The sequence below is a fragment of the Sitophilus oryzae genome, unplaced genomic scaffold (assembly GCF_002938485.1).
Source record: "Sitophilus oryzae breed Bouriz unplaced genomic scaffold, Soryzae_2.0 scaffold_1420_pilon_pilon, whole genome shotgun sequence".
Taxonomy (NCBI): domain Eukaryota; kingdom Metazoa; phylum Arthropoda; class Insecta; order Coleoptera; family Curculionidae; genus Sitophilus; species Sitophilus oryzae.
This window is the reverse complement of record NW_022146083.1, coordinates 381,529-406,159: the sequence shown is the minus strand read 5'-3', so window position 1 is coordinate 406,159 and position 24,631 is coordinate 381,529. Positions and strand designations below refer to the sequence as shown.

Here is a 24,631-nt window from a genome sequence, read left to right as displayed (position 1 = left end):
GGAAATGCCTACCGAATATTCCTCATTCTATTTAATTCATTTAGTGCATCATTATTACATGGTTTTTTACCTGATAATTTATTACAATCTGACGCTCAGGTGTTTCTGACGCTAACAACTCTCTTTGTCTCTCTCGTTGTGATGCCAGCCTAGACTCATGACGCTCAGGTGTTTCTGCCGCTAACAACTCTCTCTGTCTGTCACGTTGTGATGCTAGCCTGGACTCATGACGCTCAGGTGTTTCTGACCCTACCAGCTGCCTTTGTCTCTCACGTTGTGCTATTAACCTGGCATCATGTTGCTCAGGTGTTTCTGTTGCTAACCGTTCTCTTCGTTTCTGTAGTCGACTATAGGTTTCATTTTCATTTTCTTTTGCACGTTTCGTTCTATACTTTTCTTTCGCCTTTTCGAGCCTTCTTTTTCGTTGTGTAGCAGTTTCGTTTTTATTCTTGTTTGTTTTTTTTATTTATTGTTTCCATGTTGTTCCCACGAGTAATGGACATTTTAACGGTCGACCCCCACAGAGGTCCAGTAGAGGGGCAAGGCTATAATATACAAGAGGCGCCCAATCTTGAGGGGAAAACGCTTGCGACATTACATTTTTAGCCACCCTAATGCCATACAGTCCTCAGCACGTTTTAACCTATTACCTTAACTTGGGTGGTAAAGCTACCGCTAACTACGTAGGTACATCTAATCACCTTTTTTTTTATCTGTCCTTCTAACGTCACACAATCTTGGACACAACTGTTCTGGACACGACTACTCATGCCCTCACCTAATACGCCATTTTGTAACGACGTCCATCTTGGATTTTAAATTTTGTCATAATCACAGTATTCTACTAGTGTAGCCCTTTTTCATTTGATACCCATATTGAGGGGGTTGTGGAAAAATATGAAATCCGCCATTTTGTACCGGCGGCCATCTTAGATTTACAATGTTATTGATATTACTATATTGTATTGTCATCGGAACTAAAGGTGTGTACCAAATTTCAGATCAATCTGACAACAGGAAGGTACTTAAATTTCAATTTCTAATTTTGACCCAAATAAACAAACAAATAAATAAATACCGTACGGGTCGAGCTAAATAAAACCGTTTAAAAATGTTCGTATTTTCTTTTCTCAAAAAAACCTTATGGGCGTATTTCTGGGGTCGAACAATTCTACCAATTAAAATACTTGCACTTATTTCTGGTACACTCTGTATATTCCTCCTCTTTCTTATTTTTTTCTGATATCCTTGTCTCCCCGAAATATATTTTTTTGATATGTTAGTCTAAACACAGAAAAATAGAACCATAATTCGTCGGCTTTATGATGAAAAGGCGTATCTCGATTTTTGGCGATTTTGAGATATCAACGTCATGACATGCCCAATGGGTCATATTTTAACATAGCGAATTTGCGCATCTCAATATTGGACCTTTTTCATTTTTGTTTAAAAATTTGCCCCATCTCAAATACTACAATTCTTCGTTATGACGAAGAGACGTATGTTGAGATAGGGCTCTTTGTTATATCAATTATTGTTATACCAATTGTTATACTACAAGAAAGATGGAATTTGAGATAGGTTCTTTTGTTTTAAGTTATGAAAATGCATGCGAAAGAAAATCAGACCATTCTATCTAATTATTTTCTAACGATTGCTTGGGACAAAATAAAACTTCTATCATGGCAGCAGCTCTCTTTTACAGTGTGATTTTAGAGTCCGTTTTTTGCCAAAAACCATTGTTAGAATGAGCTAGACTCTGCACATAGCTGTATAGGGTATGCAAAAGATTGTCCGAGAATAAATGACCGAATAAAAGGAAAATTTTGATCGAAAGCAAAACAACGAAACTAAAATTGCCCTAATGGAAAATTTCCCCAAATCATAATTTCTCTAAGAACATTTTAGCGAACCAAAAACTTGCCCGAAAAATACAATAATTTTTATCTCATTATCATTGTCAGGCTATTGGCATTGTCATCCCTGCCAATTTTTGGAAAATTTTATTTATTGTGCCTATCATCATCCAGCATAAACGCGTAGAATGGAAGTCGAATTTGTTATCATTGAACAGGGAAAACAGAAACTGTTACTCCACAGTTATTTGTATAAAAAAAACGAATGAAGAAACATGTTTTGTTTTTGTTTAGTTTGGTTTTTATCGTGAGTTTAAATGCCCTGTATTAATGCCCTCAATTAAGTAAATAATTACTAAAAATATATTAATTAAAAAATGCATTTTTGTATAAAAAACAATATTATTAAAATAAGCTAGATAACAGTACTTTAATTGATTATTGTCTTTACTTCTGGAATGAAAATTGTCTTTGTTTTCAGTTGATCTAATCCAACGCGGATAGAAGTATTTAAAAATATTTGTTTCTGATTTTTTGGTGATTTTCAGATTTTTTCTTGTATGATTTGTATTTTCTTGTAAGTATTCCATAATGTGAAAATATTGTATTATTTTTTTTCTTATTAAGAACACTTTACCGTCATTTTTAAATTGATTTTACATGGGCGTATGTATACTATTCGTTCGGAAATAAATTTATTATCATAACAAAAAGGTCTATCTCTATTAAACAACTAAAAATAAATTATTTATTAGAATTTACGCTCAATTTATCTTCAGAGCGTTTCCTCAATGTCTCCGTTTAAGTGTTAATACAAAAACACTATTAAAAAATTAAAGACTTTACATTTATTGGCCAAATATAGTAAGTGATTTTCTTTAAATTGCTCTCCTGAAAAGTAGCAAAAATCGAGATACGCCTTTTCGTCATAAAGCCGACGAAATAACAAAAAACTAATAATTGAATTTAACTAATTTGGCAAAAAAATAATTATTAATTTTTCTATAATTAATTATATCGAACCGTGACACCGTATTAAATAAAAACAGTCGAAAAAATGGAAGAGCATTGACCTAGAAATGATTAGTACTGTTTTAATCGCTAGTACTACTCTAAACTAGGCAAAAACGAAACTAATAAGGTACGATTTCCCTAATTATTAGAAAAAATCCACGTCACATAATTTACTGTTTAAATTAATAAAGCGAGCGGACTTTCTATAATTATGTTTTAATATAAAAAAAGGTAAATTTGGGTTATTAAGACGTAAACGTTTTTGTTCGTGTGCGTTTTTTCTCTGGAATTGTACAAATCGGTTTGTTATTTGATATTAGTCTGTTAATTGTATTATAATTTATTTGATTTTGTTCGATGCATTAAATCATAGATTCCGTTCGAATAATTTTGATTACACGTGTTTTTGAAATGAATTTTATTATAATTAATAATTAAATTTAGAAATGTTCCGGCACAAAATTCCGCCACCCTAAAATTTTGACTAAGTTTGATAATAATAATAATAATAAATAAATAATGTTTATTCAAACTGATCCAATTACAAAGTATATACAAGACTTATACATAACTTACGAATACAAAATAGTGAATTGAATAAACATAATATCCTCTTAAGGTAGAACCTTTTCTGAGGAATTTCATTTCTACAATAATAACTACAATATTTTATTCTAAATTCTTAAACTATATCTAAATATATCAAATTAATTTATTTCATTCAACAACACTTAAGCACGCTAAAAAACAAGTTATTACACAGTGGTCAGATATTGACATAGGGTAAATTGTAAGTTCTAAAGGTGCGTATTCATTATCCGAACGAACGAACGAACGAATGTTCGCTAGTGGTATGGACGGGGACCGTACGATAGAGCCGCACGAGAAGACCGGAGGCATTTGTTGGCGAACGCCTTTGATGTACCGACTCGAAACGGATGGTCGAGCGAACGAACGAACGAACGGCCGCATGCGTTCGGTCCCCGTCTAAATATACCGCACTTCCATTCGTTCGTTTGCCTTAAGGTGCGTATTCATTATCCGAACGAACGAACGAACGAATGTTCGCTAGTGGTATGGACGGACCGTACGATAGAGCCGCACGAGAAGACCGGAGGCATTTGTTGGCGAACGCCTTTGATGTACCGACTCGAAACGGATGGTCGAGCGAACGAACGAACGAACGGCCGCATGCGTTCGGTCCCCGTCTAAATATACCGCACTTCCATTCGTTCGTTTGTCTTAAGGTGCGTATTCATTATCCGAACGAACGAACGAACGAATGTTTGCTAGTGATATGGACGGGGACCGTACGATAGAGCCGCACGAGAAGACCGGAGGCATTTGTTGGCGAACGCCTTTGATGTACCGACTCGAAACGGATGGTCGAGCGAACGAACGAACCAACGGCCGCATGCGTTCGGTCCCCGTAGATGGGTGCGTGGACGTACTGGGATGAGTACGAGGACAGTTAAGGAACCCTTTTCCATGGAGTAACATGCGTTGAGACGCCATCTTGTCTTGGAAGGTCCTCATGGTGGGAATGTATTTTACTATGTCCAAACTAGAACGTGTCACTAAAATAGATCACATTTTAGGGTTCTTGTTCCTTGGCTATTACTCCTTAGTGATGATTACGGTTTAGCTTAAGATTTTTATCAATTTTTTTTGTACTGGATTTGGTACTGCAACTAATGCCATTGTGACGTGAATGCCACTGTGACGAGGAATGCCACTGGGATACTGAAGACCAGACACCTGGATTTTCTCATGGACTGACTGGAACGACCACTGGACGACAGATAAGACTTTAATCATCTCTTATTTTATTGCGTTTATGATTGATTAAAATTTATTACATTAAATATACGATCGTATGTGAACTTGGTATACCAGGGGATTTTTACCTCTAAATTTCATTTTATTCTTTACAGTCATTTAATCATAATCACAAATACGCATCAGGGTTGTTCACAGTTTAGTCACAACAATATTTTGTGATACTATTCATGATTTAATTTATTTTACGGATAGTTCATTTTACTAGTATATATATATTTCATTATTTCGTATTTAAATATTTGCTACATTTTATGATAGATCTTGGTAATTTGTTGTAACTTTAAATTTAATATTTATTAAACGAATCCAGTACATTTTAGACTTTTCAATCAGTACACTTTTTCCATACACCTCTCTTTTGATATCTCTTGTTCTGTGCATATATATTTTACTTAATTATTTACTGAGCTAGCTGGAACCTATTTGTAACGGAACCTGGTGAATCTGAGTTCCCATTATAAACTTTTTCACCCAAGGAGGCGTTATACTGTGCTGAATTTCAGAGTCGATATTGGCCGTTTCCGAATTCAAACTGCCGATGCCGAGATAATTGAATTCCGCTACATATTCCAATAGTTCTCCGATTTTTCTAGCATTGTTGTGATCTTCCGGGGAGTGCACATAAGTGAGTCTCAGATACTGGATTTTTCTTGGCCCTTCCAATTATTTAAATATACTGATAAGCATGTGAAAAATGGCAATTGTTTATATTTGATTCAAATCAAAATGATTTTATTTATCAACCTAATATAATGCTAACAGGTAGGAGTCATCGATGCGTCAGTTTTAGAGGATTTTCATTGAAATGGTACAAGATTGTAGGTGTTTTTACAACTAAAAATATACGGGAAATATTACTGAAAGGACATGAAACATGACAATAAATAAATTGACATAAAATTTGAAGAAAAATCGAAGACATTGGCCTACAATAGTTGAACGTTTTATGTACATATTTAGAGGAGTTAATGTTATTATTTTTGATAAAAGTGTTTGAAGGCAATTGAAAAATCCATCTAGTCAAGGAACGAACAATGAACAGTCGTTATTTTCTTTAAAAAAAATAGTTAAAAAAATATTTTTTTGAAAATACCACTGGTTTAGAATTTTTTAGAATTTAGAATGAGTGGGAGGGGGGTTAATCACTTCGACCTTACAGATCCATTGTGTCCCCCTTTCTTGAATCATAACTCATCATACAGTCCCAGGGCTTTGACAAAAGCCAGTATCTGGGACGGTTTTATAGAGGGTAGTTCTCCATCTCCAATATCAGTCGTACCAAAATTCATGGCACGAATGGTTGTCGTCTCGGCGCACTCAGTGATGAGGTGTACTGGTGTTTCCCCATCTTCCCCACAGAATCTGCATTCGCCGTTTCTTCTTAGTTTCAATCTACTAAGGTGTTCATTGAGGAGACAGTGTCCTGTTAAAAACCCCGTGACAATCCGAAGATTGTTCTTACTCAGACCCAGGAAGATCTGTGATTTTTCTTGATCATAAGCCCTCAGAAACTTCTTCGAGTGTCTTAGACCATTGCAAGATTTCCATTCCAGGTTGCGGATGGAATCTTCCAAGTTCTTGAGTTCCGCCTTGAGTTGGTTACCACTTGGAAAGCAGAACGGTTCTGATCCAGTTAGTGGAGTGTTCGCTCCTTTCCTAGCTAGATTATTTGCTTTTTCATTGCCTTCTATCCCTTGGTGAGCAGGCACCCAGTGTAGAAGGACTTTGTTTTCTTTGCCTAATTTATTCAGCTTCTCTATGCATTTTTTGACCAATTTCGAATTGATTGATACTGAGTTGATCGCCTTTAACGCTGCTTGACTATCAGATAAGATGGCTATTTCTTGTTTCCGATAGTTCCTATCTAAGATAAGTTGTACGCATCTCTCGATAGCGTAGATTTCTGCCTGTAGGATACTAGGGTAAGTGCCCATTGGTTCGGAGTAATTAGCTCTCGGCCCAAACACTCCGATCCCTGTTCCCGTATTGGTTTTGGAAGCATCAGTATACCAAGTTATGGTATGGTCTTTTAACTGCTGGGCAAGCGTTTCATACCACTGGTTCTTTTCTGAGTTTTCCGTCTTCTAAATTTAATCTACTACCTATGTTGCCATATCATCAAGATATTATATTTTTTACCTAAACATTTTTTTAACAAAAATTTCCAAAAAAAAAATCAAAAAATTCCGAATTTTCGATTTTTTTTATAAAACAAAACTCATAGACGTGTTTCTGGGATCGAAATATAATACCCCTAAAATATTTGAACTTATTTAAGACTCCTGTATAATTGCTTACAAGGTGATACTTTTAACTCTTTTTATGTTATTTGCAACGTTTGAAATTGTTTAAAAAATGATTTGCTCGATTATTTATAACGTTTGAAAAAAATGCGAAGTAAAAATGACTTTCTTTTCCAGGACAAATTTTTACAAAATTTTACAAATTTTTTCGTTAAAGTTAAGTTACTTTTTGCACTATATTGTAAAAAATTTGACTTTTAATACAGTAGATAGTGTAAAAAATAGTTACTTTTTGCATGATCGTATTAAAAAGTCATTTTTACTCCGAATAGAACATGCTATTTTTTTCAAAAGCCACAAATAAATTTTTTAAGCAGTTTCAAACATTCCAAATAATATAAAATGGTGTAAAAGTAATACCTTGTCTGTAATTATGTATCGAGAAACTATGGTTACGCTCGTTGAATTTGACACTTTATATCAGTTTAATAATATATTTTTGTACTTTTGTGCCTAGGAAATGTGCTTTACTTTTATGCTTAGGCGTTAAAATGATGTTTTTGTATTGTCAATCACGTCGCAAAAATTAATACTTCTGTGACGTTTGAAAAAAAATTATTTGTTTATTAAGTACCAAAAATAATTTTATTAAGTTACAGTACTTAACAAATAATTCGAAAAAAAAATCACACTAATTTAAATTTAGCAATTTGGCAAGGTATAATATAATTTTATTATTATTAATTACAATTAATATACTGGAACAAATTAAATGGTTTAGTTTTTTAATTTGTATTTGTATGATTTGTGGTCGTAGAAAAAGGTACAATGTACAACACGTGCGTTGATTCTTTTGTATATCGGTACCACATTCGTAAAACAAATTTTTTAACTTAATTTTCATAAATTTGCTACATTATAGTTATTATTTTTTGACACTAAACCACTAAGGGTTTTTATAAACGCTCGTAGTTACTTTTTGACATTTCTTTAAGTCCTAACTAATATTTCGACAAATTAAGATAATTTTAATAGTAGGTAGGTATAATTTACACACAGGGTGTAAAAAATAGAGTGTCAAACTTATCTGGGTGATAAATAAGAGAGAAGGTTCCTATGAAAATATATACAGGGTTGTTCACCTCATACGATACGGAGTATTGTAGCTAAACGATTAGATTTTTACAAATTGTAAGTTTTGGGTTCGTTGAAGGACTATTAGAGCTACAATTTAAAAATATTTTTACAAGATACAGAGTGTCCCAAATAAGTAAAAAATATTATAGTTGAATTTTTTTAAATGGAAAACACTGTGTATTATTCTATTTTTAGATTCTACGTTTGAAATAAAGGTAAATTTGATTAAGGTATATCACACTTAAACCTTACGGTTTTTGAAATATTTTCATTTTTATGAAATTGCAGTAAAAATGTTAAGGCTTCATTTCTCCAAGGGTATCAAAGTTTTTAATACTAATTATTTACTGAAGTTTATTTATTGATCAGTTATTGTGTTGCAATAATAAAAATAATACTACCTTATACAGAGTGTCTAAAAATTTATTTTATATTATTTCTAGCTTTAAACGGCAATAACTTGTTTAATTTAAATGGAACACCCTGTATATTTTAGGAGAATCAGATGCACAATATAATTGTCTATTAAATTGTATTATACCATTTTTTACCTATCCGTTCAAGTTTTCGTAGAAAATGCATTTTCTTATAATTTAGACCTCATTTATCAATATATCCATGGAATATTGACATTTTAGATTGTTTTTAAAGCAACAAATGTACAAAATGTACAGACTAGTAATATTATCGTTTTTAGCAAAACGATAATATTACTAGCCCATTTGTATGCAAAAAGAAAACTATTTAAATCTTTATCAAAGAGTATACCATTAATTAAATATAACACCATTATTTCCGCCCATATACTAATTAATTACATACTTAATTGTGTTCGTTAATAAATTATTATAAATAAATGTGGATTTGAGTCAGAAATCAATATAATAATAAGTTATCAAATTAAAGTCTCTGTTGTTATAAATAAGCATTTATTAAAAAATGAAATATCATTTTTAAGGTGTTACTTTTTATCACACTGTCTAATGCCCATACAAAATTCAGTTTTTTAGTATTTGGAGCAATTATTATTAATCAACGCAAACAGTCGGTTAATGTAGTAATACAGGTAATACAGGAATCATATTAATTGGTCCTCTTTAACAAATATTTAAACAGTTTTTTTTTATTTTTTAATGAAATAAACGAATTATATCGACAATATTAGTATCTGTACTCTTTAAAAATTTGGTACATCTTTAAAAATAATCTAAAATGTCAATATTCCATGGGTATATTGATAAATAAGTTCTAAATTACAAGAAAATGCATTTTCTACGGAAACTTAAAGAAATAGGTAAAAAATGGTATAATATAATTTGATAGACAATTAAATTGTGCATCTGATTCTCGTAAAATATACAGGGTGTTCCATTTAAATTAAACAAGTTATTGCCGTTTGAAGCTAATAATTATTTAAAATAAATTTTTAGACACTCTTGTATAAGATAGTATAATTTTTATTATTGCAACACAATATCTGATCAATAAATAATCTTCAGTAAATATTTAGTATTAAAAATTTGATACCCTTGGAGAAATGAAGCCTAAAATTTTTTACTGCAATTTCACAAAATTGAAAATATTTCAAAAACGGTAAGATTTAGGTGTGACACACCTTAGTCAAATTTTCCTTTATTTCAATCGTAGAATCTAAAAATAGAATAATATACAGGATGTTCCATTTAAAAAAATACAACTATAATATTTTTTTAATTTATTTGGGACACTCTGTACTCTGTATCTTGTAAAAGTATACTCTCTATAAAACCGTCTCAGATACTGGGCATTTGTCAAAGCCCCGAGACTGTATGATGAGTTATAACTCAAGAAAAGGGGACACAATAGATCTGTAAGGTCCCTCACATTCAATCTACATTCTAGACCCTGTATACTATCCGTTCAACAAATTTAAAAAATAAATTTTTGTCTGTATATTTCTAAGTGGAACATTATGTCTGTGTTTATTTTAAATTAAATCCAACGAAATACTAAAATCGCACTTAAATATGCACACTAAAAAGCCAAAATTTCCAAATAGTCACTTGCAATATGTGTAGAGACGAAAAAAATGCAATTAAGGACTGGGGATTTGTAAATGTATGCGCACACATATATAATAAATATTAGCAACATTAATAAACCGGTTATATATGTGTTTGGCAGCCCCCAGTAATCATTATGAAACAATACTTCTAAAATCATTATAAATTGGTTTATTTTTCGTCACCAACACAATGGAAAAAAATGCAAAAATCTTTATTGAATACTTAATTAATATAGGCTCTTGTGGGGAGATTCCTGATGTAAAAATAAGATTTATTTTTCATCTCAACGTAGATCCGATTCTGCTTTGTTTCGTAGCTACAGGGTGTTAAGTTACTAAGTCTTAATAATCTTTCGATTTATTATAATTTTCTTCCAAGTAGTTTTAGTGATTTGAATGAAATTTTGGGGGTAAAAGTTACTAAAAGTGCTACGTATTTTAATGCCAAAAAAGTGTAGATAAATTAATCAGGGACGTGCCAATGGGTTATCACTGGAATATTTTTCAAAGAAAATACATGTGCGCTACTGGCTTTCATTATTATTTTATTAATATTTTTTTTAGATATTTTTAGAAGCGTAATTCCGATTTGAATTAGTTTTTGGGTATCTATTTTTTGCTAATTGCTTTAACCGTATTTGACTTTCACAAAAATTAAGAAAACGTACGGGAAGGATGAAAACTACCCCCACCCCGAGGGGCAAGCCGCTGGTGGTATTTATTGTACAGGGTGGGTCAAATTCGACGCTTTTAAATGGAAACACCCTTTTCTATAGGAGATAGACGAAAACTAATATCGGTGTCTGGAGCTCAATTTTCATCAAAAACATGATGGTATGTTACCGTTTCGGAGTTACGGGGTGTTTTTCAAAAATGTGTATTTTTAACAAATCGCTGTAACTTTTTTGCTATGGGAAGTTTTGTATTTCTATGAAAACATTTCCAACGCACCTTTTTACGTAGAATTTAATGGTTTAAGTATACTTTTTTTAAAATTAATAATTTAAGAGTTATCAACAGAAAAATTGATTCTTTATTTGGGACACCCTCTATATTTTTAATTAACTGAAAAGAATTTAAAATTGCCTTTCCAAAAATATAGCACGCTTGATATTTTGTTATAATCCCCTTCGAAATGCAGAATGTTTATAAGTTCGCCACTTTTAACTAGTAGGCTTTGGACCCCTTATTGATGATATGCCCTTAATGGAACGCGAAAACATATTTTTCAGCAAGACGACGCACCGCCTCTGAACGCTGAAGTTATCAGCAAATTTTTCCAGCCAATTTCAAGAATAATTGAATAGCTAACCAAGATCCCAGCCGTTGGCCGTCGAGGCCGCCTGACTTAGTGCTTATGGATTTAATCCTATGGATATATTTGCCGGAGAATAAAGGTTCCTTATTCTTCCGTATAATCTAAACAAGAATTAGAAATACTTAGCAGTTATGAGAAGGTATCTTTCACCTCCATTGAGATGAATTCCGCGAGAAATGTTCAAAAACTGCTCCGTCTGTCCATTACAGAAGACGGTCGTTATGTCGAACATCTGTATGTAGCAAAATCTCATGTCTTGGTTTGCTATTTATTCTTATTGTTATTAGATATACGAGGCATGTTTTTTAAGTAAGTACCGTTTTGGAATTTAAAAAAAACGTGCAAAGATATCGCAATAATTTTATTTTTACATGAAAGCCTGTACCTTAATCTACTTTTCTACATAATTTCCGTGAATATTGAGGCACTTGTCATAACGTGGCACCAGTTTTTCAATACCCTCCTCATAAAATTCTGCCGCCTGACTGGTTAACCACTGTATCACAACTGTTTTGACTTCGTTATCGTCTTGAAGACGCTGACCGCCCAGGTGTTTCTTCAAGTGCAGGAATAAATGGTAGTCACTGGGCGCCAGATCAGGGCTGTATGGAGGATGATCTAGAGTTTCCCATTTAAAAGATTTGATGAGATCTTTGGTCCGATTAGCCACATGTGGACGGGCATTGTCATGCAGCAAAACAATACCCTTACTCAACTTGCCACGTCTTTTGTTTTGGATTGCACGGCGCAGATTGTTCAATGTCTCAAATAAGATGCTGCATTGATTGTCTCATTCGAGGCAGAAACTCCACTAGCAATACTCCTTTTCTGTCCCAAAAAACTGTGCACAATGTTTTCCCGGCAGAAATTGTTTGCTTAAACTTCACTGTTTTGGGTGATGATGAATGTCGCCATTCCTTGGACTGTTGTTTCGATTCTGGTGTGACGTAGGCCACCCATGTTTCGTCACCAGTAACAATTTTGTCTAAAAAATCTTCACCTTCATTGTGGTACTGCTCAAGGAAAGTCAATGCACTGCCTAAACGTTGGGTTTTGTGCAAATCCGTCAACATTTTCGGAACCCAACGTGAACACAATTTCCAGTAATTCAAGTTCTCGGTCACAATGCGATACAAAACACTACGAGAACATTGAGGAAAGTAGTCGCACAATGATGAAATTGTAAAGCGTCTGTTTTCTTTCACCTTTTCGTCCACTTTCTGCACCAAATCTTCATTAACGACCGAAGGACGCCCACTCCGTTCTTCATCATGCACATTTGTGCGGCCATCTTTAAATGCTCTCACCCATTTCCTTACCATTCCATCACTCATAATGTTTTGTCCGTAAACTTCACAGAGCTCACGATGAATATCGATCGGTTTTACGCCTTTAGCACTAAGAAATTGTATGACAGCCCGTACTTCACAATCGGCGGGGCTCACGATTGTCGGAGGCATCTTAAACACTCAATAAACAACGTATACAATGAAGAATCAGACTGTACTGGCGTCTGTGCATAGACAAGAGATGTAGGTAACCAGCGCGCATGCGCGGAACGCCGACCGTAGCGCTGCGGCGGCGGAATCGCAAAACGGTACTTACTTAAAAAACATGCCTCGTAGTTTAAATGTGTTGATGTTGGTTATATATATATTAAATTGTTATAAAATTCTGCATCTCTCATAGCAAATATTATTTTCGTTTTAACTGATGCTCACAGCTAGAATTTTTTTTCATTACAGCCGGTGCCGTTCAAAGCCTACTTATTTAAAGCTGGCGAATTTTTATATACTCTATATTTCGAAGAGGAATCGAGCAAAATATCAAGTGTGTTATATTTTTGAAAAGGTAATTTTAAATTATTTTCAATAAATTAAAAATATACAGGGTATCCCATATAAAAAAATCAAATTTTCTGTTGATAATTCTTAAATTATTAATTTTAAAAAAATTATACTTAAACCATCAAATTCTACGTAAAAAGGTGCTTTGGAAATGTTTTCATGGAAATACAAAATTTTCCATAGTAAAAAAGTTACAGTGATCTGTTAAAAATGCACATTTTTGAGAAACACCCCGTAACTCCGAAATGGTAACAGATATTAATGTGCGGTTTTCACCATCATGTTTTTGATAAAAATTGAGCTCCAGACACCGATATTAGTTTTCGCCTATCTCCTATAGAAAAGGGTGTGTCTACTAAAAGGGTGTTCGTTTCCATTTAAAAGCGTGGAATTTGGCCCACCCTGTACACCATTTTTGGCAGCGGTTTGCCCCTCGCCCCACCCCCACATAAATATATGTATATGATCTAGATTTTGATATAAAATCACACTGTATAATTACTTAAAACACAAAATTACTTAAAGTAAAAAATATTCTACCAATCCTGTTAAAGTAATTACATATTAAGTAATTGAATGAGATCATAATATCTAATTATAACAACAGAAATAAGTATCTATGTCACAATCCTGATTTTTTTCTGATAGGACTAAGTACTATCTATAGTTAAATACAACGCGCAGTCAAACTATATTACAGTATATGCATCGTTCAAAAAAATTACCGACATATTAGCCATTTACAGTAATATATGTTAAATATGGCACACGTATGGAGCGGTACCTTTTTGCGGACTTTCATTTTGAAATCATTAACGCTGGTTCCAATTTTTTTAGAGACATATTCGTACAAGTGAAATTATTCAAATTTTCAAAACTTGTTTTTTGGTCAATATGCTAAATTATTCGTTAGTCAACGATAGTAAATAAAAATGGCTTTTACTCTTGTTTAGGTATTTGATATGAAAGTGTGCCTATTATAAGACTTTTTTATAAAAATATAATAACATTATTCAATGAATATTTTGGGATGTAAAATGTGTGGAAGGAGGGTTGATCACCGCGACTATAAAAATCTATTGTGTCTCCCTTTACATCATACATGGGGATCTTCCTGTTATAGGGTGTACAGGGTATTTCCCATCTTCCTCAGGCAATAGCTGCTCGTCCTCCGGGGAGTGGACATCTACCTCCTACGAGGATATACACCCTTTCACGGTTGGGGTTTTGCTCTCCGTGTCTTTCACAGTCGGGGATCTTGTCTTCGGCCGGGGTACTTTTGAGGTGGAGACTGGAAGATCTGTCTCCATTTTTTCCACCTCTTTAACTTGGTCTCTCCCTAGACCCGATATCGGTTTTGTCCCGGATCTATAATAGAGGAGATAATCTTTCTTTCTCTATTGCCTCCTTGCATTTCATGTCTTTTTTACTGTTTCTTTTGCTGTTTTTGTTATCTGTTTTACTGTTTTTATGCTGTCAACTTTTATTCTCCTATAAATAGAGACAAAACAGTAAAACAGATAGTAAAAACAACAAAAGAAACAGTAAAACGGACATCAAAAAATGTGAAACGGTCAGTAAAAACAGTAAAAGTTTCCAAAAGTCAGCTTTTTACGTCAAGGGCTTTAAGCAGGATCGTGATTAATTAATGATCAGATTTTTCGAAACACCCTGTATACATTTTTAAAAAATCTTAAAATATGTAAATGAACAAAATAAAATATACGTGTTTAAGCGTTTTTTCGGAAACTTGATCGTTTTTTAAATAAAAAATATTGTAATATTTGAGGGGTGGTTTCACCCTCTTGGAACTGGAATTTCGAAAAAACCCTTCTTGTCGAACCTCTACACCCTAGAATCAATCTGTATGCCAAAATTGAGCTTCTTACGTTGAGTGGTTTGTGCAGGATCGTGATTAATCAGTATGTCGGATTTTATATAGATATCTGCATATTATTGTCATGAAATTTTTGTAATACCTATTAATAAATTATTGTTTTCTTTGTTGTTATAATAATATGCGCTGTTAGAATAAACCACAAATATTTTTATATACTTGTTTACAGATGTTTTTCGAATTCTGCGACAAGTGCGTTTGACACTAAATCACTTTTATGCATAATAACTAACAGCAATATGTTCAAACGTATATGGAGAAAATCATACTAGGCCAAAATAAAAATAAAAATTTTGAACATATATGTATACCGAGAGAATTTGTAGATTTTTATTTTGTTTCAAATTTGAGTGCCAAAGAGAATATACAGAGTGATCAACAATGATTGGAATTGTTGGATATTCATATAGTTTATTAGTAACTGAAGCAGAAATATGCGTGGGTACAGATGGTTATTTTGAAAGAAATGAGACTATATGTAATGAACACCTTCTTTAAAAAACATCCAAATCGAAAATGGACCTGGGCAAGTCCGGACAGAATTACCAAGAACAAGATAGATTTCATCATGACTGATAAAAAATGGATAATTAGAGATGTACAAGTATTGGGCGAATTCTCCATAGGAAGTGACCACCGAATAGTTCGAACTAGAATTGAATTCAACCTTAAATCTGAACGACGAAAAATGATAAGGAAGAGGACCATGAGAAAATGGGTAACACTAGAAAAGCCAGAAGAATATAGAGCAATGGCAGCTGAAAATTTAGGAAATCTGGAAAGAATGGAAAATATGGAAATTGAAGATATAAATAATCACATTGTAACTATTTTAACGCAAGCTATTAAAGAAAATTGTCCTAAAAAGGATAATCAGGGAAACACAAAACTAACCCAAAACACTAAAGATCTGATAAAGCAACGTAGAGTTATGATAAACAAACTCTCAGATGATTATAGGAAACTTAACAAGAAGATATCAAAAGAGATAAGGAAAGACATCAGAACCCACAAAACCAACAAAATAACGCAACTCATTGAGAGAAATCAAGGATTAAAAGTTTTCAAAAAAGAGGCAAGCATAGGGAGAGCACTAATTCATAAATTGCAAAATGCAGAAGGACAGATAACATCAAATAGAGCAGATATTCTGCGTGTTACGGAAAATTTCTACCAGCAGTTATATGACAACCCAAACCCTAGAAACTCGTATAGTACATACCAACTGTGATGAATCAAGGCTCAGAAGAAATCCCAGATATTACTTTAGATGAAATATCGGCGGCATTAAACTTTATGAAAAATAATAGGTCTCCCGGTGACGACAATATAGCTATTGAAGCCATTAAAGAAGGAGGAGAAAAGGTTCTCAAGGCTTTGCAAATATTATTCAACAAATGTCTTGTCGAAGGAAGAACGCCATCAGAATGGGATAATGCCAATATAATCCTATTACATAAAAAAGGGGACAAAACAAACCTTACCAACTATCGGCCTATTAGTTTACTGAGCCACACATACAAATTATTCACAAAAATCCTCACAAATCGTCTCTCCCTAAAACTAGAACAATATCAACCAAGAGAACAGGCTGGATTTAGATCGAACTTCGGTACAAATGACCATCTGTTGGTGGTGAAGTCCCTAATAGAAAAATGTGTTGAGTATAATAAACCCCTCATTTTAATATTTGTCGACTACGAAAAGGCATTCGACTCTATCGATCAACACAAATTATTCAAGGCCCTAGCCGAATGTCGTATAGACACCCGTTATACTAACCTTTTAAAATATATATACGACCATGCAACAGCATCTGTATCGCTACACGAAAACACAAATAAATTCCGTATTAAAAGAGGAGTACGGCAAGGCGATACAATTTCCCCCAAATTGTTCATAGCACTATTAGAATATATGTTCAAAAGACTAAACTGGGAGGAAATGGGCATTAATGTTAACGGGGAAATGCTCAATAACCTGCGTTTTGCTGATGACTTGGTGCTGATTACAGACAAAATACACGAAGCTCAAAATATGCTAAAAACACTTAAACGGGCGTCAGATAAATTGGACTACGCATAAATTATTCAAAAACCAAACTAATGACTAATCTTGTTATTAGTGGAAATGTCTCGGTAGACGGAGCAAATATAGAACAAGTATATTCATATAAATATCTGGGGCACGAAATAACAATTGGCCGCGATAACCAGACGCACGAGATACAAAGAAGAGTAGGACTAACATGGGCAGCATTCGGCAAACTAAGATATGTGTTAAAATCAGATCTACCAATGTGCTTAAAGAGGAAGGTGTTCCATCAGTGCGTTATGCCAGTACTTACATATGGCGCAGAGACACTTACACTGACGAAAAAGTCCATAGAAAAAATCCGTGTAGCCCAACGAGCTATGGAAAGAGCAATGCTTGGTGTATCTCTAAGAGACAAGATACCCAGTACAGTTATAAAACAGCGTACACGAATAACAGATGCTATATATCTGCTTAAAAAACTCAAATGGAACTGGGCTGGGCATATTGCCAGAAGAACGGATGATAGATGGACCAAGCTAATACTAGAATGGCGGCCAAGACAAGATGCTCTCAGAAACAGAGGCAGACCTCCGACAAGATGGTCAGATGACTTGAAGAGATTTAGGGGAAACTGGATCCAAGTGGCACAGGACCGAGAAGAGTGGAAGGATTTGAGGGAGGCCTACGTCCAGCAGTGGACACTTCAGGCTGGTTGATGATGATAATGATGATTAGTAACTATTTATTAACTATAAAGTACACAAATTTCCATGTAATGTACAAATTTTTCATGTATTTTAAAATTTTATATATTGTGTTCTAGTAGACACATTTTGATGATTCTTCAAGCAATTTGTAGCTAAGTTTCATTATAAGTTCATTTGACACTGACATAAGATATTATCAGAAACAAGTCTGGCTGATTTACGAAATTGGCAAATGAGTCTGACGGTATCTTGAAAATTATAAAAATTGGGGGGGGACGGATTTTTTTGAAAATAAAATTCATTTTCAAAAAAATCCGTTTTTTCCAAAAAAACTCAGCAATCCTTGAAATTTTTAAAACTTTTTTGATGGCATCTTGGTAAACATCCCAAAGGCGCAACTCGTTCGTATCTATTACGGTTACCGAGATACCAATGCTGGTACCTCGAATTGGTAGCATTGAGTATAGTTAGTTCAATCACTGTTTTCGTCTTGTTTTTCAGCACATTGTACTGAATATTCGGCCTTAGAAACGAATTCTCTCTTTACGTGGTAAACAGATATTGCACATTAATTTACTGTGTCCTATACCCATTTACATAATACCATTATAAAATTGTAGTAGGAATGTGAATGTGAACGAGACTTGTTTAACAAACGCACGGCGATTTTTTTTCTATGGGACTTTATTTACGAACCAATGCCAACCGAGAGTGACTGATATTTATGTAATTGGTAAATTTTTCGAAAAATTGTGAATTATTCAAAACGTGTTTTTTACAGAAACTTTCCATGCGCAAGTTTGGTGACAAAGAAAACAAATAAATAATTCATTTGAGATATAAATTATTTAGTTTTATACCTAATTTCAATAATCAGCTACATTTTTCTTCTCTACTATTTTACTTATTATACAGGGTGGTCCAAAAACACACCCATTAGGTTTTTTGCGAAAAAAATATTTAAAAATTCTATATTTTTTCTTGATATTTTCCGGAAAATATTGAAAAACTTTTGAGTGCCGCTTGTCCAGTTTCCGGAAATTTGTTTATAGTGCATTCGAGGGAATGCAATGATGCCAGCTCCTACGTTATCCACATTCTTTATGTTTATAAGTTTACAAGTTCACATTTTTAAATTTCTATAAAAATATACTTAAACTAGCGTGTACCAGCGACTTCGCTCGCGTCGAATTAATCTTAATCATTTGTAATGGTGATAATAAAGCAAAGCAAGAATTTCCATTAACATAAAAACTGGATAAAATTTTCTCACATTTATGTCAGCATGAGAAAAAACAATATGGCGATATTATTATATAACTTGGTAATATTTGAGGGGTAGTTTCATCTCGTTGGAATGTGACTTTCGAAAAATCCGTTTACCAAAATTAAGCTTTTTACGTCAAGCAGTTTAACACCCTGTATGATTTTTTAAAAAATTTCAAAATATGTAAAAAAACCAAATAAATTATGCTTGTCCAAGCGTTTTTCCGAAAGACTAACCGTTTTTTAAATAAAAAATATTGTAATATTTGAGGGGCGTTTTCACCCTCTTGGAATTTGAGATTTGAGAAACCCCTCCTTATCGAACCTCTACACCCCACAGTCAGTCCGTTTGCCAAAAATCAGCTTTAAACGTCAAGCAGTTTAGGCAGAATCGTGATTACTCAATGGTCATATTTTATAAAACACCCTGTATAAATTTATAAAAAATCTTAAAATATGTAAAACAACAAAATAAAATATACGTGTTTAAGAGTTTTTCAGAAACACTCACCGGTTTTTGAATAAAAAAATATTTTAATATTTGAGGGATAGTTTCACCCCCTTAGAATTCGAGTTTCGAAAAATGCCTTCTTATCGAACCTCTACATCGTAAAGTCAATCTGTTTTCCAAAAATCAGCTTTTTACGTCAAGTGCTTTAAGCAGGATCGCGATTAATCAATGACCAGATACATTTTTAAAAAATCTTAAAATATGTGGAAAAAGAAAATAAAATATACTTGTTTAAGCGTTTTTTTTGGAAACTTGACCGTTTTTTAAATAAAAAATATTGTAATATTTGAGGGGTGGTTTCACCCTCTTGGAACTGGAATTTCGAAAAATCCCTTCTTATCGAACCTCTACACCCTAGAATCAACCAGTATGCCAAAATTGAGCTTCTTACGTTGAGTGGTTTGAGCAGGATCGTGATTAATCAGTATTTTATATATTAGTATAGATTTTACACAAAATTAATACGACACAACACTTTCTATAATTTTGGAAATACATCTAGTTCTAACACGCATGCCTATAATGCCTCGGGACAGGACAAATCTCAAAATAAAACACTAAATCCCCACAATACACCAAAACACTTTTACTTTTGCACTGAATAAAAGTGTTTTGGTGTATTGAGGTGATTTAGTGTTTTATTTTGCTGTTGTAACACACCCTAGGTTATAACCCCACTGTAATAAGGACAAATCTATCGAATGCATCATAATGAGCATATCGTGATGATGAAGACAAATTTATTCGATAACATTGAACATTATGAACTAATTTGAGCATAAATATCTTTAACAAGATCTATATACATAAAGTAAAGCAATTACATCTATTGTTTTGCGGGAATCTTCGATGTTGACAAAATTGTTTATTGTTTATGTCACTGACGTTTGTTTAAAATTGCCGTTCTCATTTGTTATTCTAATTTATTCTCGAACAATACCGGTTAACTTTGTTGTTTCCGCACTGGTTTATGAATGTATAATTTAATTTATAATGTTCGCGTTATGTTTGGTCAGTGATGTTGTAGACAAATAATCAGATTATTATCAAAATCTTGGAATTAAGTATATAATGCTATCCATGTATTCATGCATCAGAGACAGACCATCCCCCATTTTTGACAGTTTCGTATTTGACATTTGAATTTGATTTGAAATTTTGTTGAATTCTACAATTGTCTTTTTAGAGTTAGTTAATCTAAAAGGATCATTTTTCATATTATTGCGGTCAAATTTAGAATTTTTAGAATTTAGAATGAGTGTGAGGGGGGTTAATCACTTCGACCTTACAGATCCATTGTGTCCCCCTTTCTCGAATCATAACTCATCATACAGTCCCAGGGCTTTGACAAAAGCCAGTATCTGGGACGGTTTTATAGAGGGTAGTTCTCCATCTCCAATATCAGTCGTACCAAAATTCATGGCACGAATGGTTGTCGTCTCGGCGCACTCAGTGATGAGGTGTACTGGTGTTTCCCCATCTTCCCCACAGAATCTGCATTCGCCGTTTCTTCTTAGTTTCAATCTACTGAGGTGTTCATTGAGGAGACAGTGTCCTGTTAAAAACCCCGTGACAATCCGAAGATTGTTCTTACTCAGACCCACGAAGATCTGTGATTTTTCTTGGTCATAAGCCCTCAGAAACTTCTTCGAGTGTCTTAGACCATTGCAAGATTTCCATTCCAGGTTGCGGATGGAATCTTCCAAGTTCTTGAGTTCCGCCTTGAGTTGGTTACCACTTGGAAAGCAGAACGGTTCTGGTCCAGTTAGTGGAGTGTTCGCTCCTTTCCTAGCTAGATTATTTGCTTTCATTGCCTTCTATCCCTTGGTGAGCAGGCACCCAGATTAGGAGGACTTTGTTTTCTTTGCCTAATTTATTCAGCTTCTCTATGCATTCTTTGACCAATTTCGAATTGATTGATACTGAGTTGATCGCTTTTAACGCTACTTGGCTATCAGACAAGATGGCTATTTCTTGTTTCGGATAGTTCCTATCTAATATAAGTTGTACGCATCTTTCGATAGCGTAGATTTCTGCCTGTAGGATACTAGGGTAAGTGCCCATTGGTTCGGAGTATTTAGCTCTCGGCCCAAACACTCCGATCCCTGTTCCCGTATTGGTTTAGGAAGCATCAGTATACCAAGTTATGGTATGGTCTTTTAACTGCTGGGCAAGCGTTTTGCTCTTCCAATCCTTTTTATTGCCCAATACTACATTGAGATGTTTCTCAAAGTTGTAGGTTCTTGGCATATCGTCCACTGGGAGTTGCAGGAGTGGTATTTCCTTTATGAGGGTGTTCCAAGCCCCTGATCTGACAATTCTCCCAGTACTAATTCCGTTAGTGACCATTCTAATCATTGTCGCATTGGCATATATGCAATGACAATGTGCAGTGGTGTTAGATCTAGAATGACCTCCATTGCTGCTGTTGGACAGGTTCTCATGGCTCCTGTGATGCAAACGCATGCTAGTCTCTGGACTTTGCATAAGTTTAGCCTTGCCGTCCGTTGCTCTAGTTTTGTGTACCAGGCAACTGCTCCAGAAGTAATCATGGGTCTTACTATCATGGTATACATCCAGCGCAAAATGTTAGGGGAGCAGCCCCATCTATTTCCGGCCAGTCTTCTGCATATCATGAGAGCCTTTATGGCTTTGCTGGTGGTGTTCTTAATATGCCTGTTCCACAGGAGTTACTGTCCAGGGTTATTCCCAGGTATTTAACTTCCTGTGTTGGCAGTATTTCCTTTCCATCTAGTTGGATTCTTTTCAAGTTTTTCAGACTTCGCCTTCTGGTGAATGGCACAATCGCGGTTTTGTCTGAGTTGATACTCAGCCCGACAGTCCTACACCATCTCTCAGTGATACGGAGTCCTCTTTGGATAATATCATGCGGTCAAATAAAAATTGCTTATTTTTATTTGACTTTTGGGTCTTTCAACAAGCCCATGGCCAGCAGCTTCACCAGACTTTAGTCCCATTGAAAACATATGAGGAATAATGAAGACTGAAAAAAATGAGCAGCTCCGTGAAATAAACAAGATTTGATTCGCTCAGTTTTACAGGCCTGGACTGCCGCCACTGAACATTATGGTGTGGACCTAGTTTCGGGTGTACCGTGTACCGGGGTAGGACGTTTAGTTAAGTGTTTGGAGTTAAATGGAGGTTGTATAAGTAAATAAAATTAATAATTTGTTATAATTTTTTTTTGTCCCAAAAATATATATCGATAATTGTAATTTTGCTTTCTTTTTTCCAGATATTTTCTAGACGGACTATACATTTTTTATTCGTTAATATCTCTGAAATTAGCGAAATATATTTACTCATATCTTAGGATTACGTAAAGTGATATCAAAGGAAGCTAAAAATGCAATAATATACAGGGTGTTCCACCTGAAATACATCCTCGTACATACTTTAGGTTTGTACTTAAACAAAATTCCCAAGTTTTTTATTCTAGTGAGCTACAGAGGCCCGACGCACTTTTGCCGGACCCTGTATAATCTTTTAAAGTCTCTATTAGTTGGCAAGATTTTTAATGCCATATTCTTTCAAAGCGGTTACGCTTTCCTCTTTCAATATTTGAGCAAAAAAATCCCAATTAGAGATAATTATATCTTCGTTCTGTATATGGCGCTGTAATTTGGCAATATGAATGATTATTAATACTTCTTAATATTTCTTATTTCTCTTATTAGCCAAATTATACAATGGCAACAGTTTTTTGCTAATATATAAAAAATTATAATAGGTTTAGCAGTCTAGACGTGTTCAAGTCTAAAAATAAAACGCAAATTCGAATTATTTTGTTTTGTTACTTTATTTTTTTTGTACTTTTAGTTATTTTTTTTTTAATTTTTATTTCGTATATTTGTTGGTCACTATACTTCTTTTGTTTGTGTTGTAATTTCGTTTATATGCACCCACGCGACGCGCTACAGTGGTTTTAATAAGAAAATAGTAATCAAAACGTAGAATAACAACACACAGTGGCGGTCCACACTAATCAAAACGTACAGGGTGAGTCAATGATAGAGTAAAGTCGATTATCTCGAGGTTTACAAAAAATGTTAAATACAAAATTTATAGGAACGGTTAAGATACACATTTTAAAATTATTATGGAGTGTACAGGGTGCTGCAAAAAAGTGTGGCGAGTATAACATATTTTTTTTTAAATACGACACTCTCTCTCTCTTTTTAAATACGACACTATTTTTTATTTTATCTTTAGATTCTGCGTAAAATTTCATAACTTTTTTTATATACAGGGTTGTTCACCACATACGACACGGAGTATTGTAGCTAAACGATCAGATTTTTACAAATTGTAAGTTGGGGTTCGTTGAAGGACTATTAGAGCTACAATTTAAAAATATTTTTACAAGATACAGAGTGTCCCAAATAAATAAAAAATACCAAAGTTGTATTTTTTTAAATGGAACACCCTGTATATTATTACATTTTTAGTTTTTACGATTAAAATAAAGGTAAATTTGATTAAGGTTTATTATACTTAAACCTTACCGTTTTTGAAATATTTTCAATTCCAAGGGTATCAATGTTTTTAATACTAAATATTTAATGAAGTTTATTTATTGATCAGTTATTGTGTTGCAATAATAAAAATAATACTACCTTATACAGAGTATCTAAAAATTTATTTTAAATAATTATTAGCTTCAAACGGCAATAACTTCTTTAATTTAAATGGAATGCCCTGTATATTTTAGGAGAATCAGATGCACAATTAAATTGTCTATCAAATTGTATTATACCATTTTTTACCTATCCCTTCAAGTTTTCGCAGAAAATGCATTTTCTTATAATTTAGACCTCATTTATCAATATATCCATGGAATATTGACATTTTAGATTGTTTTTAAAACAACAAATGTACAAAATGTACAGAC

At 33.7% G+C, this 24,631-nt stretch overlaps 1 protein-coding gene across 1 annotated transcript in view; it reads left to right on the top strand.

Annotated features, from left to right (window-relative positions):
* The first annotated feature begins 17,303 nt into the window (after positions 1–17,303).
* The window catches only part of LOC115876213 (transcription factor IIIB 90 kDa subunit-like), a 76,681-nt gene continuing 69,353 nt past the window's right edge, over positions 17,304–24,631 (top strand). The window contains exon 1 of the mRNA XM_030891912.1: positions 17,304–17,676. Within this exon, the coding sequence (XP_030747772.1) occupies positions 17,304–17,676 (373 nt within the window). The remainder of the gene's footprint in view (positions 17,677–24,631) is intronic.